Source organism: Anolis sagrei, chromosome 4 (assembly GCF_037176765.1).
Source record: "Anolis sagrei isolate rAnoSag1 chromosome 4, rAnoSag1.mat, whole genome shotgun sequence".
Taxonomy (NCBI): domain Eukaryota; kingdom Metazoa; phylum Chordata; class Lepidosauria; order Squamata; family Dactyloidae; genus Anolis; species Anolis sagrei.
Genome location: NC_090024.1, coordinates 123464321 through 123478916, shown reverse-complemented (window position 1 = coordinate 123478916; position 14596 = coordinate 123464321). Strand labels below are relative to the sequence as shown.

Genomic DNA, 14596 nt, shown 5'->3' with positions numbered 1-14596 from the left:
CTCCAATCATGTTGAAAAGGCCCTCAGATGTACCCCCGGAGATTATTTTCGGGTATCTTATCTCTAGAAGTCACAAAAATTGCCTGGGGCCCGCATATGGCCCATAAGACACACTTTGTCCACCCCTGTCCTTGCCTATAGCTATATGGAGGAACCAAAGGAAAAATATCACTAGGGTATACTTTTTCAAAAGCAGGAGATGAACAACACACATAAGGAATTATCTTTCAGTACTTAGATTTCTGTTGTGTGCAAGCAGGAAAGAATTTCTATTAGGAAAATCGATCCGCTAATTCTTATGCATATGGAAAGCCTGGCTGAATTACATACTTCATCGTGTTGATGGGAAGCTTCCCACCAGAGTGGAAATCATCTATTGGACAGATGGCAAGCTATTTAACCTCAGCAGACTGAAAGCCAAAACCAAGGTTACAACAGCATCTCTTATAGAACTCCAATATGCTGATGACAACGTCATCTGTGCACATTCAGAAGAAGACCTACAAGCTACTCTAAACACCTTCGCAGAAGCATACGAGAAGCTCGGCCTGTCATTGAACATCGAGAAAACCAAAGTGCTCTTCTAGCAGTCACCAGCCAATCCCTCCACAATGCCAGAAATACAGTTTAATGGTGTAACATTAGAAAATGTTGACAATTTCCGCTACCTTGGCAGCCACCTCTCCACCAAAGTCAACATCGACGCCAAAACACAACACTTCCTGTGCTCTGCGAGTACAGCATTTTTCCAAATGAAGCAGAGAGTGTTTGAGGACTGGGACATCCGTAGTGATTGCTTATAAAGCTATTGTCCTCCCAACCCTGCTATATGCCTGCGAAACATGGACTGTCTACAGACGTCACATGCAACTCCTAGAACGATTCCATCAGTACTGCCTCCAGAAAATCCTGCAAATCTCTTGGGAAGACAAGTGGGCAAACGTCAGCGTGCTGGAAGAAGCAAAGACCAGCACTGAAGCGATGGTCCTCCACCATCAACTCCACTGGACCAGCCACGTTGTCCAGATGCCTGACCAAAGTCTCCCAAAGCAGTTGCTCTACTCTGAACTCAAGAACAGAAAACTGAATGTTAGAGGACAGGAAAAGAGATTTAAAGATGGGCTCAAAGCCAACCTTAAAAACTCTGGCATAGACACTGAGAACTGGGAAGCCCTGGCCTGTAAGCGCTCCAGCTGGAGGTCAGCTGTGACCAGTAGTGCTGCAGAATTTGAAGAGGCACGAATGGAGGGCGAAAGAGAGAAACGTGCCAAGAGGAAGGCGCATCAAGCCATCCCCAACAGAGACTGCCTTCCACCTGGAAACCAATGCCCTCACTGCGGGAGAAGATGCAGATCAAGCATAGGGCTCCATAGTCACCTACAGACCCATCTTGGAGGATTATCCTACTCAGACTACGAGGGATCGCCTAAGCAAGTAAGAATTACATACAAACAACACACATACAGAATAAGTTCCAGCGAAAAATGGCCCCCATATGTTGTAAAGGTAAAGCATTATTTTCACAAAATTGTAAAAAGGATGGGACTCATAGACATTTGGAAATTGTAGGGATGACAATTCCCATTAGCTATAAGCAGCTTGGCTAATGGTGAAAACAACATCCAACAACATCTGTAAGTCCACAAACCAGAAACCTTTGGTCTACAGGAGCTCATCCACCCTTGCTTACTCAAAAAGGAAAACAGGATCTGGGAAGCAGTGGATCTTCCTTATCTTTAGTATTCAAATATTTGTTGGTGGATTAGCTATCAATCTTTACAACTTGCATGATCCAACAGTGCCCTTTCGTTGGCTAAACTGCAATTTCCCGCAAGAACTTCCTTCATTCTCATTCATCCTTCACCTTCTACGTGGCAGAGGACTTGGTAAGTCATATTGCTACACAGCACCCAAGTATGAATTGAGAAACTCAGCAGAAATGATACAGTCTGGGTTGTTGTAGGTTTTTTCGGGCTATATGGCCATGGTCTAGAGGCATTCTCTCCTGACGTTTCGCCTGCATCTATGGCAAGCATCCTCACAGGTAGCCACCTCTGAGGATGCTTGCCATAGATGCAGGTGAAACGTCAGGAGAGAATGCCTCTAGACCATGGCCATATAGCCCGAAAAAACCTACAACAACCCAATGATTCTGGCCATGAAAGCCTTCGACAATACAATGATACAGTCATTTTGGAAAGCAATGGGAATTATTCATTTCTGTCATCTGAAAACACTCACTGGAACACCTAAGCAAGCGAGAATCCAAAAGTGGCAGGATCAAACCCAGAACCTCAACCAATGGCTGATACCAAATGAGAGACTCCTTCCTGGGCACACATAAAACTGGATGACTTGGAAGGCGCTGAACAGACCACCACGAGATGCAGAGCCAACCTTAAGAAATAGGGCTACAAAGTGGAATCCACAACATGCGAGTGTGAGGAAGAGCAAACTACACACCACTTGCTGCAATGCAACCTGAACCCTGCCACATGCACAATGGTGGACCTTCTTGCAGCAACACCAGAGGCACTCCAAGTGGCCAGATACTGGTCAAAGGACATTTAATCAACTACCAAGCTTGCAAATTTTGTGTTTTGTTTGTTTGTTTGTTTTTAATGCAATACAACTGTTTTTGGTTCACTCCTGACACGATAAATAAATAAATCTGAAAACAGTTTTGTGTATTCTTTTCCATTGTGTATTCTTTTTCTTTATAAAATTATATGAAGTTTTAGTTTCTAATTGACATTCACATGGCACTTTTACTTATTTGGTACATTTGTTCCATGGCATCTGTTCTTCAATAGCAAAGGAAGTGAAGCAACACAATGCACACACAACTCTTTGCCTGCTAGCCATCTGTTGCAGAGGCCAGCTTCTTTCCGCTTGAAACATATGGTACCCTTTAGTTGTCTCCTTCTCTCGGATACTTTAGTTGAAGACTGCCTGGCTTGGTTTGGTGCCCACCAAGAAGTTTTTCCACCCTTCAATCTCTCACTGGTTCAACAGAAAGAGGTACAATCAGAGAGACATCCTGGTGAAGGGAATTGGACTGGATGTCCTTAAGTATTTTCTGTTGGTCATGGGGGTCTGTTTGGGAAGTTTGTCCCAGTTCTGTCGTTCGTAGGGTTCAGAATGCTCTTTGATTGTAGGTGAACTATAAATCCCAGTAACTACAACTCCCAAATGTCAAGGTCTATTTCCCCCAAATTCCATCTGTGTTCATATTTGGACATATGGAATATTCGTGCCAAGTTTGGTCCAGATCCAGCATTGAGTCCACAGTGCTCTCTGATTGTAGGTAAACTACAACTCCCAAACTCAAGGTCAATGCCCACCAAACCCTTCTACTGTTTTCTGTTGGTCTTGGAAGTCCTGTGTGGCAAGTGCAGTTCAATTCCATAAATCATAGAATCAAAGAGTTGGAAGAGACATAAATGGTGAAGTTCAGAATGCTTTTTGATTGTAGGTTAACTATACATCCCAGAAACTACAACTCCCAAATGACAAAATCATAATTTTTGAGTGATGGTCACTCCTTGTGTTGTGAGACGTTTTGTTGCCAAATTTGGTGTGATTTCGGTCATGGGTTCTTTTGTTTTGAAGGTACTCATTATGCACAGAGCATTTATATATATATAGGTAACAGCAAAGTGTGCAATGTGCAACAGGCTATTTTTTGTGAATCACTCCTTTTCTTACCCCTCAAAAGGAAGATGTATTGCTTCTACTAAAATTTACACAATTTTCCCCATTTAATAGGCTTCTGTCTCCCTTCCTGGCACTGTTTAACATATAGACTTTTAGCTACAGTGTTGTTGACGATGATGCACAAATATACGGTGGGTGATGCCTGGCTCGACAACAGTCCATGTGAAAAAGATACAGAACATATGCCATTTACCAGTCTTCATCATTTGGGACCAAATTACACGAAAAGAGATTCCACCTGAACATTAGGAAGAACTTAAGCTAGTCCAATGGTTCGGAAACTTAAGCTAGTCCAAAGGTCAGCAGCCAGACTACTAACTGGGGCAACATACAGGGAACCCCCCCCCCCCGGTTGTTTCAGCTCCACTGACTGCTGGTCCACCTCCAAGCCCAATTCAAAGTGCTGGTTCTGACCTATAAAGCTCTATACGGTTCTGGCTCAGCTTACTTGTCCGGACACATCCACCCCTACGTCCCACTTTGAAACCTAAGATCATTCAGGGAGGCCCTGCTCTCGCTCCCATCAACACCACAAATGCACCTGGCGGAAACAAGAGACAGGGCCTTCTCGGTGGTGGCCCCCCACCTATGGAACACACTCCCAACTGAGGCAAGATCAGTCACCTCCCTCCTAGCTTTTTGAAAGAAATTAAAGGCATGGTTTTGTTACCAGGCTTTTGGACAATAGATGCAAGCAGCACTTCAAGGGAATGTGACTGGAACGACGATACGGCTGATGAGACTGTTTTATTGTTTTAATGATGGCTTATGTATTGTTAATTATGCTTTTACGTTTAATTGTGGTTTTAATTACTGTAATTTGTTATGTAATGGCTTCATAACGGGGCCCATTGTAAGCCGTCCTGAGCCCCCAAACGAGGGTTTATTTATTTATTTATTTATTTACAGCTTTTATATTCCGCCCTTCTCACTCTGCATTGGACTCAGAGCGGATTACAGTGTACACATATATGGCAAACATTCAATGCCAATTTTTGACATACAAACATATACAGACATACACAGAGGCTATTTAACTTTTTCTGGCTGCCAGGGGGGCTGTTGCTTTCATCATCCATCTGCAACGCTGATGAAGCACTTCCACATTCCCCGCATGCTTCCCCGCTGGAATGCTTTGCTGGAGTCTTCTTTATGGCCTCGTAAATCAGTAAATTTAGCCTCCCCACACTTTAAGGTGGTACCTTATTTTCCTACTTGACAGATGCAACTGTCTTTCGGGTTGCAAAGGTCGACAACAGGCTACACACAATTGGTTGGAAACCCACTCCAACCCGGGCTGGCTTCAAACTCATGACCTTTTGGTCAGAGTGATCTTAATGCAGCTGACACTCAGCCAGCTGCACCACAATCCCGGAGGGTTGAGATGAACAGGATAGAAATACGAGAAATAAATAAATAAAATAAAATAAGACATTAGAGCTGATGCTGTGTATCCAATGCAATTTTCTGAATCAGTGCTCCAAAAAACCCCATGCCGAAAAAAACAAGACATCTTTTGGTTGTTGTTGAGCTATGTCACCTATTCATTTAACTGCTTGTCAACCTGTGGAAATCTGTTTTAGTGTATAGAAAGGGATTTTTTTTGCCAGCTCAATTAAGTGAAGGTGCTTATAACTGGAATGATTCACTATCCTGCATGAACAGGACAATGGACAAATGTTACACATTGTGATGTTATAGGGTTATTGTAGGTTTTTCGGGCTATATGGCCATGTTCTAGAATCATAGAATCGCAGAATCACAGAATCAAAGAGTTGGAAGAGACCTCATGGGCCATCAGAGGCGGCTCGTCCATTACGCGAAGTAAGCGGTCGCAGAACACTTTTTTTTGCCAGGGGCACAGAGGCGCCTCTGTAAATGTCCCTAGACTGCCACTTGAGGAGCACCCTCCTCAGCTCACAACAGCCCTAGCAGTCCGGGGGGGGGGGGGGGGAGCCTCGGTTTTCTTGCCTCGCTGCTGGGCGATCCTCTTCCCAAAGGGGCCGGGCCCTTGAGCCTCGCCTAGCCCCTCTCGTTCCTGCTCCACCCGGCCACCGGGTGCACGAACAGAGCCGGTGCTCCACATTCGATCCCTTCCCCATGACCGGCTCCCTTTCCCGATCCCCGGCGCTCCACCCGCCTCCTCTCCTCTCCCCAATCCACGGGTTGGCCAAGGGGCGGAGCCGCCGTGCATGGCCCACTTCGGGTCCAGAGGCGTCTCTGAAGACCCCAGCGGGCGCACCAAAAGCTGCTTGTTCCCCTGACTTTCTCTTCAGCCATTGGGACCAAGAGAGAGAGAGAGAAAGAGAGAGCCCCTCCGGCTGGAGGTATCTCTCACCTCCGCTCCCTCCTTTGTTTTTGCGCCTACCTGTCTCTCTCTCTCTCTCTCTCGGTCCCAATGGCTAAGGAGAAAGTCAGGAGAAGAAGTGACTTTTGGTGCACACGCCGGGGTATTCAGCACGCCTCCGGACTCAAAGTGGGCCAGGTAAGTGTAGTTACTGGGATGTATAGTTCACCTACAATCAAAGAGCATTCTGAACTCCACCAATGAGGGAATTTAACCAAATATGGCACACAGAACTCCCACGACAAACAGAAAATATATATCAATGATTGGTTGGGGGGGCGCCAAAATACTGTTTGCTTACCGTTCAAAATTACCTAGAGCCGCCTCTGTGGGCCATCCAGTCCAACCCCCTGCCAAGAAGCAAGAATATTACATTCTCTCCTGATGTTTCACCTGCATCTATGGCAAGCATCCTCAGAAGTTGTCAGACCTCACCCTGGTCATTCCACAGGTCATTCCCTTTTTCCTAGTTCCAACAGACGTCACTACCTCTGAGGATGCTTGCCATAGATGCAGGCGAAACATCAGGAGAGAATGCTTCTAGAACATGGCCATATAGCCCGAAAAACCTACAACAACCCAGTGATTCCAGCCATGAAAGCCTTCGAAAATACATTGTGATGTTATAGTTCTAGTTTAAAATATTTTACACTCCTGCAACATCAGAGAGTTGAGTTCCTCTCTCCTGATGTGCCCTGGCACCACTCCCCCTCCTACTCCAGTAAAACCCAACTGTGCCACCCGGCTCTCCAATGTCCTTAACGTCTTCGGCACAGTTGCCTGCCTTTGGGCCTCCGGCAAGAACTGCCTGCAGCAGCGAGGCTGGTGCAACAGCTCAAGCGATGCCTCCCTGCTTGGCGCATCGCTGCGACACTTTTGGAGATGGTTGCCTGGCGCGCCGTTTTTCTATTCTTAGCTCACCGCCGTGTGCCAGGCACGTGGCAGGAATGTTAATGGCTTGTAGAGGTCTCTGGGAGAACAGCATTGCAAAGAGAGGTGCCCCATATACCAGATTGCCTTCCCTAAACCACAAAGACTTCCATCCCAACAAGTTCAGGACTTCCTCTTAAGCAGGAGACAAAAACCCACAGCGTAAGAAGCAGGTGCCTTTCTATATAAACATGCAAGAACAGGTAGCTGGCAAACAACACTCAAAGTACAAGATCGGGAGAGGATAATCTTTTCATTATCCTATAAACCCAGCCAAGTCCTCAAACTCCAGGAAGGTTCTCCAGCCCTCCCTTGTTTATGATTATTACTACTAGTAGTAAATTTAAAGAGTGTAACTTAAATCTAACAAGCTGGAAATGAAAACAAAACAAAACATAGGCACAAAAAGCTGGATTATTCTCTGCCATATACTGTGCTCCAGTTTGGAACTGCATCATATTGTCAGCATCGACTCATACAAACTTGTGTCCTGTGTTTACTACTTTTTAAAACTTTGTACACTATATTGTAATACAGGTATACATTTTAATGTATGTATTTAACACTAAATTTTGTGCTGATATGTTTTTTTTAACTCTGTTATGTCCTGCCTGCAGCCACAAGGAGAGGCAGGTAAGAAATGTAATAATAATAATAATAATAATAATAATTTATAATTATAAATATAAATAATAATAATAATAATAATAATAATGAACAAAATCTGGCTACCAGTATTAAAAAACTCTAAAATTACAACAGCAAAACAGCAGAGAGGAAACAACCAGGCACATCTTAACACCTCTCAACAAAAGGTTTTCCCAGGCTCAGCCAGGCCTTCAAATGCTAATGAAGGTGGTCAGTTGAAACATTCACACCTAGCTTCAGCAGAGAAAAGCTCTTTGCCCCACCCCAGTCATTCCACAGATATATAAACCCATTTTTCCTAATTCCAACAGACCTCACTACCTCTGAGGATGCTTGCCATAGATGCAGGCGAAACGTCAGGAGAAATGCCTCTAGAACATGGCACTATAGCCTGAAAAAACTCACAAGAACCTAGTGATTCCAGCCATGAAAGCCTTCGACAATAATAATAATAATAATAATAAAAGCCGAACACTTCCCAAGCGTCCTAGACTTGTGATACGAAATCCAGCATATATATCTTGTTTGCTGTGACATACTATGTTTTTGTGTCAGTAAAATAATAATAATAATAATAATAATAATAATAATAATATATAATTATAAATATATAATAATAATAATAATAATAATAATATAAGTCGAACACTTCTCAAGCATCCTAGACTTGTGATACGAAATCCAGCATATATATCTCGTTTGCTGTGACATACTGTGTTTTTGTGTCAGTAAAATAATAATAATAATAATAATAATTTATAATTATAAATGTATAATAATAATAATAATATAAGTCGAACACTTCCCAAGCGTCCTAGACTTGTGATACGAAATCCAGCATATATATCTCGTTTGCTGTGACATACTGTGTTTTTGTCAGTAAAATAATAATAATAATAATAATTTAGAATTAGAAATATATAATAATAATAATAATAATAATAATAATAATAATAAGTCGAATACTTCCCAAGCGTCCTAGATTTGTGATACAAAATCCAGCATATATATCTCGTTTGCTGTGACATATTGTGTTTTTGTGTCCGTAAAATAATAATAATAATAATAATAATAATAGTAATAATAATAATAATAATAATAGTTCTGGAGCACAATACTCCTGACCGCATGATCATGTTAAAAAAACAGTCTGGATTGCAATCCCAGGTGACAGCAGGATTGAAAAGAAACAACTGGAAAAGCCGACATGATGTGAGCATTTAAAGATCGAACTGCACAAGCCAGTCAAGGTGGTCCCAGTGGTGATCGGCACACTGGGTACAGTGCCTAAAGACCTTGGCCTGCACTTAAACACAATTGGTGCTGACAAAATTACCATCTGCCAGCTGCAAATGGCCACCCTACAGGGATCTGCACACATTATTCGCCGATACATCACACAGTCCTAGACACTTGGGAAGTGTCCGACGTGTGATCCAATTCAACACCCAGCAGAGTGATCTTGTCTGCTGTGGACTCATCTTGTTGTGCTTCAAATAATAATAATAATAATAATAATAATAATAATAATAATCCTAGACACTTGGGAAGTGTCCAACATGTGATCCAATACAAAAGGCAGCAGAGTGTCTGCTTGGACTCATCTTGTTGTGTTTCAAATAATAATAATAATAATAATAATAATAATAATAATAATAATGTTATTTCTTACCCGCCTCTCCTCGTGGCAGGTCACAGCACAGTCAAAACACACAAACATTGCAAAAACTCTATGAACACACATATTAAAATTTAGTTCTATACAAGAGACATCTTAAAACGTATTCCTACAAATGAGTATTAAATGCACAGGGATGAAAACACAGGATGCGAGTTTAGAATTCATGCTTAAAACTGGCTGCGTGGGTAATAATAATTAATTGATATCAATAGAATCATAGAATTGGAAGAGACCTCATGGGCCATCTAGTCCAACCCCTTGCCAAGAAGCAGGAATATTGCATTCAAAGCACCCCCGACAGATGGCCATCCAGCCTCTTAAACAGAAGGAGCCTCCACCACATTCCGGGGCAGAGAGTTCCACTGCTGAGCAGCTCTCACAGTCAGGAAGTTCCTCCTCATATTCAGACGGAATCTCCTTTCTTGTAGTTTGAAGCCATTGTTCCGCGTCCTAGTCTCCAGGGCAGCAGAACACAAGTTCGCTCCCTCCTCCCTATGACTTTCTTTCACGTATTTATACATGGCTAGTGGGTTAAAGCACTGAGCTGCTGAGCTTGTTGACCGAAAGGTCGCAGGTTCGATTCCGGGGAGCGGCGTGAGCTTCTGCTGTCAGCCCTACCTTCTGCCAACCTAGCAGTTCGAAAACATGCAAATGTGAGTAGATCAATAGGGAAGGTAATGGCGTCCCATGCAGTCATGCTGGCCACATGACCTTGGAGGTGTCTATGGAGATGAGCACCAAACCCCAGAGTCGGACATGACTGGACTTAATGTCAGGGGACAACCTTTACCTTTTTTACCTATCATGTCTCCTCTCAGCCTTCTCTTCTTCTGTCTAAACATGCCCAGCTCTTTAAGCCGCTCCTCATAGGGCTTGTACTAATCAACAGAATGCGCTTTTATTTTATTTTGGAAGCAGTGTGGCATAGTGACTTGGTGTTAAGACTATTGCCCATATAATAGTTTGAAACTGCATTATATGGTCAGTGTAGACTCATATAATGCTGCTGAATGGCATTAGATGAGACCACATAATGCGGTTCTGAATTGCACTGTATGGCAGTGTAGATCCAGTCCATAATAGAGAGAAAAGTCATATTCCCTCCCCATAACTTCCCCCAACCTTCCAACTCAAACTAACAACTCTACTTTTTAATTTGTTTAATTTTCCTGCTGCTTTTATCTTATTTTGTTGTATTATTTTTGGGCTTGGCCTCATGTTAGCCGCCCTGAGTCCCCTTTAGGGAGATGGTGGAGGGGTATAAATAAAGTTTATTATCTATATATATAAAAATGCTCTGTGCATAATGAGTACCTTAAAAACAAAAGTACCAATGAACGAAATCACACCAACTTTGGCAACAAAACGTCTCACAACACAAGGAGTGACCATCACTCAAAAAATTATGATTTTGCCATTTGGGAGTTGTAGTTGCTGGGATTTATAGTTCACCTACAATCAAGAGCATTCTGAACTCCATCAATGATGGAATTGAACCAAACTTGGCACAGAGAACTCCCATGACCAACAGAAAATATTTGAAGGGTTTGGTGGGCATTGACCTTGAGTTTGGGAGTTGTAGTTCACCTACATCCAGAGAGCACTGTGGACTCAAACAATGATGGATCTGGACCAAACTTGGCACAAGCACTCAATACGGCCAAATGCAAACACAGATAGAATTTGGGGGAAATAGACCTTGACATTTGGGAGTTGTAGTCACTGAGATTCACAGTTCACCTACAATCAAAGAGCATTCTGAACCCCACGAACGACAGAATCGGGGCAAACTTCCCACACTGAACCCCCATGACCAACAGAAAATACTCAAGGCCATCCAGTCCAACTCCCTTCACCAGGGCAAGAAAACGTAATCAAAGCCCACCTGACAAGGAGCCATCCAGCCATAGATATGGATGGATGGATGAATGGATAGATGGATGAATGGATAGATGGATGGATAGATGGATGGATAGATACAGGGGCGGCTCAACCCATTACGCAAAGTAAGCATTTGCAGTATAGTTGATTTTGCCCAGGGGCGCTCTTGAGGCGCTCTTGGGGGAAAATAGACCTTGACATATGCGAGTTGTAGTTACTGGGATGTATAGTTCACCTACAATCAAAGAGCATTCTGAACTCCACCAATGATGGAATTGAACCAAATATGGCACACAGAACTCCCATGACTAACAGAAAATATATATCAGTGATTGGTTTGGGGGGGGGGGCAAAATACTGTTTGCTTATTGTTGAAAATTACCTAGGGCTGCCTCTGGATGGATGGATAGATGGAAGGATGGAAAGATGGAAGGATGGAAAGATGGAAGGATGGATAGATGGAAGGATGGATGGAAGGATGGATGGATGGATGGATGGATGGATGGATGGATGGCTAGATGGATGGATAGTTGGATGGATAGATGGATGGATGGATGGATGGATGGATGGATAGATGGATGGATAGATGGATGGATAGATGGATGGATAGATGGATGGATAGATGGATGGATAGATGGATGGATAGATGGATGGATAGATGGATGGATGGATAGATGGATGGATAGATGGATGGATAGATGGATGGATAGATGGATGGATGGATGGATGGATGGATGGATGGATGGATGGATGGATAGATGGATGGATAGATGGATGGATAGATGGATGGATAGATGGATGGATAGATGGATGGATAGATGGATGGATAGATGGATGGATAGATGGATGGATAGATGGATGGATAGATGGATGGATAGATGGATGGATAGATGGATGGATAGATGGATGGATAGATGGATGGATAGATGGATGGATAGATGGATGGATAGATGGATGGATAGATGGATGGATAGATGGATGGATAGATGGATGGATGGATAGATGGATGGATAGATGGATGGATATTCTGAACCCCACGAACGACAGAATCGGGGCAAACTTCCCACACAGAACCCCCATGACCAACAGGAAATACTTAAGGCCATCCAGTCCAACTCCCTTCACCAGGGCAAGAAAACGTAATCAAAGCCCTCCTGACAAAGAGCCACCCAGCCATAGATATGGATGGATGGATAGATGGATGGATAGATGGATGGATAGATGGATGGATAGATGGATGGATAGATGGATGGATAGATGGATGGATAGATGGATGGATAGATGGATGGATAGATGGATGGATGGATGGATGGATGGATGGATGGATGGATAGATGGATGGATAGATGGATGGATAGATGGATGGATAGATGGATGGATAGATGGATGGATAGATGGATGGATAGATGGATGGATAGATGGATGGATAGATGGATGGATAGATGGATGGATAGATGGATGGATAGATGGATGGATAGATGGATGGATAGATGGATGGATAGATGGATGGATAGATGGATGGATGGATAGATGGATGGATAGATGGATGGATATTCTGAACCCCACGAACGACAGAATCGGGGCAAACTTCCCACACAGAACCCCCATGACCAACAGGAAATACTTAAGGCCATCCAGTCCAACTCCCTTCACCAGGGCAAGAAAACGTAATCAAAGCCCTCCTGACAAAGAGCCACCCAGCCATAGATATAGATGGATGGATGGATGGATGGATGGATAAATGGATGGATAGATAAATAGATGGATAGACGGACGGATAGACGGACGGATGGACGGACAGATAGACAGACGGATGGACAGACGGATGGACAGACAGATAGACAAGTAGATAGACGGGTAGATAGACGGGTGGATGGACGGACGGACGGACAGAGAGATGGAGAGATGGATGGATGGATGGATAGATAGATGGGTAGATAGATGGATGGATGGATGGATAGATAGATATGGTTCACACAGAGAGAAATATAGTATCATAGTTTTGAAAGGGACCCTTGAAGAAGGACAATTATATGTTGCATATTCCAGAGTAGGAAAATCAGACACTCTCCACATCAACACTGACAAAGAAACAGCAAGAAATACTGTTTACCAAGCATAAAAAAAATTACATATATTAGGAACCAACACTTTCTCATTACTTTATTTTCCAGATCAACAGACTGGGCCACAGCAACGTGTGGCAGGGGACAGCTAGTTATTACTATTATTATTATTATCTCCCTTGAAAAAGGATCAAAACAAGTAAAGCTAAACGCATGGAACCCTCTTCTGGACTGGTGGTGAAAGGGGGAGTTTGGAGGAGATAGATCTCCATGGTTGGAGCCCCCCTTCTTCTGCCCAAACCCGAGGAAGAAGCCTCCCAAGCCTCTTCTTACCTTTCTAAGCAGCTGGCTGGCAGCGCGGCTAAACCTCGGCACATGATGGCAAGGCTTTGCTTGGGGGATCCTTGCAGAGCAGTAATGCAGAGTGACGGTAGGCTTGGCTTTGCTTGGCTTCCTCTCCTGCAACTCTGGGCTCCAGCGTCGCAGGCGGTGCTTTATAGCAGGCGGGAAGGGGGCGGGGCCTCGGAAGGTCCCTCTCCTTGACTCTCCTTGCAACCCTGGAAGAAGGGCTTCAAAGGGAAGCCAGTAAAACACACACTCAGTTCCAGTACACACACCCCATCCCCATATCCGCGGGTGCTCAAGTCCCTGCTATAAAATCATAGAATCATAGAATCAAAGAGTTGGAAGAGACCTCATGGGCCATCCAGTCCAACCCCCTGCCAAGAAGCAGGAATATGTCATTCAAAGCACCCCTGAGAGATGGCCATCCAGCCTCTGTTCAAAAGCTTCCAAAGAAGGAGCCTCCACCACACACCGGGGCAGAGAGTTCCACTGCTGAACAGCTCTCACAGTCAGGAAGTTCTTCCTCATGTTCAGATGGAATCTCCTTTCGTGTAGTTCGAAGCCACTGTTCCACGTCCTAGTCTCCAAGGCAGCAGAAAATAAGCTTGCTCCCTCCTCCCTGTGGCTTCCTCTCACATATTTCTACATGCCTATCATATCTCCTCTCAGCCTTCTCTTCTTAACATGCCCAGCTCCTTAAGCCGGTCCTCATAGGGCTTGTTCTCCAGACCCTTGATCATTTTAGTCGCCCTCCTCTGGACACATTCCAGCTTGTCAATGTCTCTCTTGAATTGTGGTGCCCAGAATTGGACAAAGTATTCCAGGTGTGGTCTAACCAGAGCGGAATAGAGGAGTAGCATGACTTCCCTGGACCTAGACACTAGGCTCCTATTGATGCAGGCCAAAATCCCATTGGCTTTTTTTGCTGCCACATCACATTGTTGGCTCATGTTTAACTTGCTGTCCACGAGGACTCCAAGAT

At 43.8% G+C, this 14596-nt stretch overlaps 1 protein-coding gene across 1 annotated transcript in view; it reads right to left on the bottom strand.

Annotated features, from left to right (window-relative positions):
• The window catches only part of RGS16 (regulator of G protein signaling 16), a 21315-nt gene extending 7566 nt beyond the window's left edge, over nt 1-13749 (bottom strand). Inside the window, exon 1 of the mRNA XM_060774471.2 lies at nt 13603-13749. Within this exon, the coding sequence (XP_060630454.1) occupies nt 13603-13646 (44 nt within the window). The 5' untranslated portion in view covers nt 13647-13749. The remainder of the gene's footprint in view (nt 1-13602) is intronic.
• Nucleotides 13750-14596: the final 847 nt, after the last annotated feature.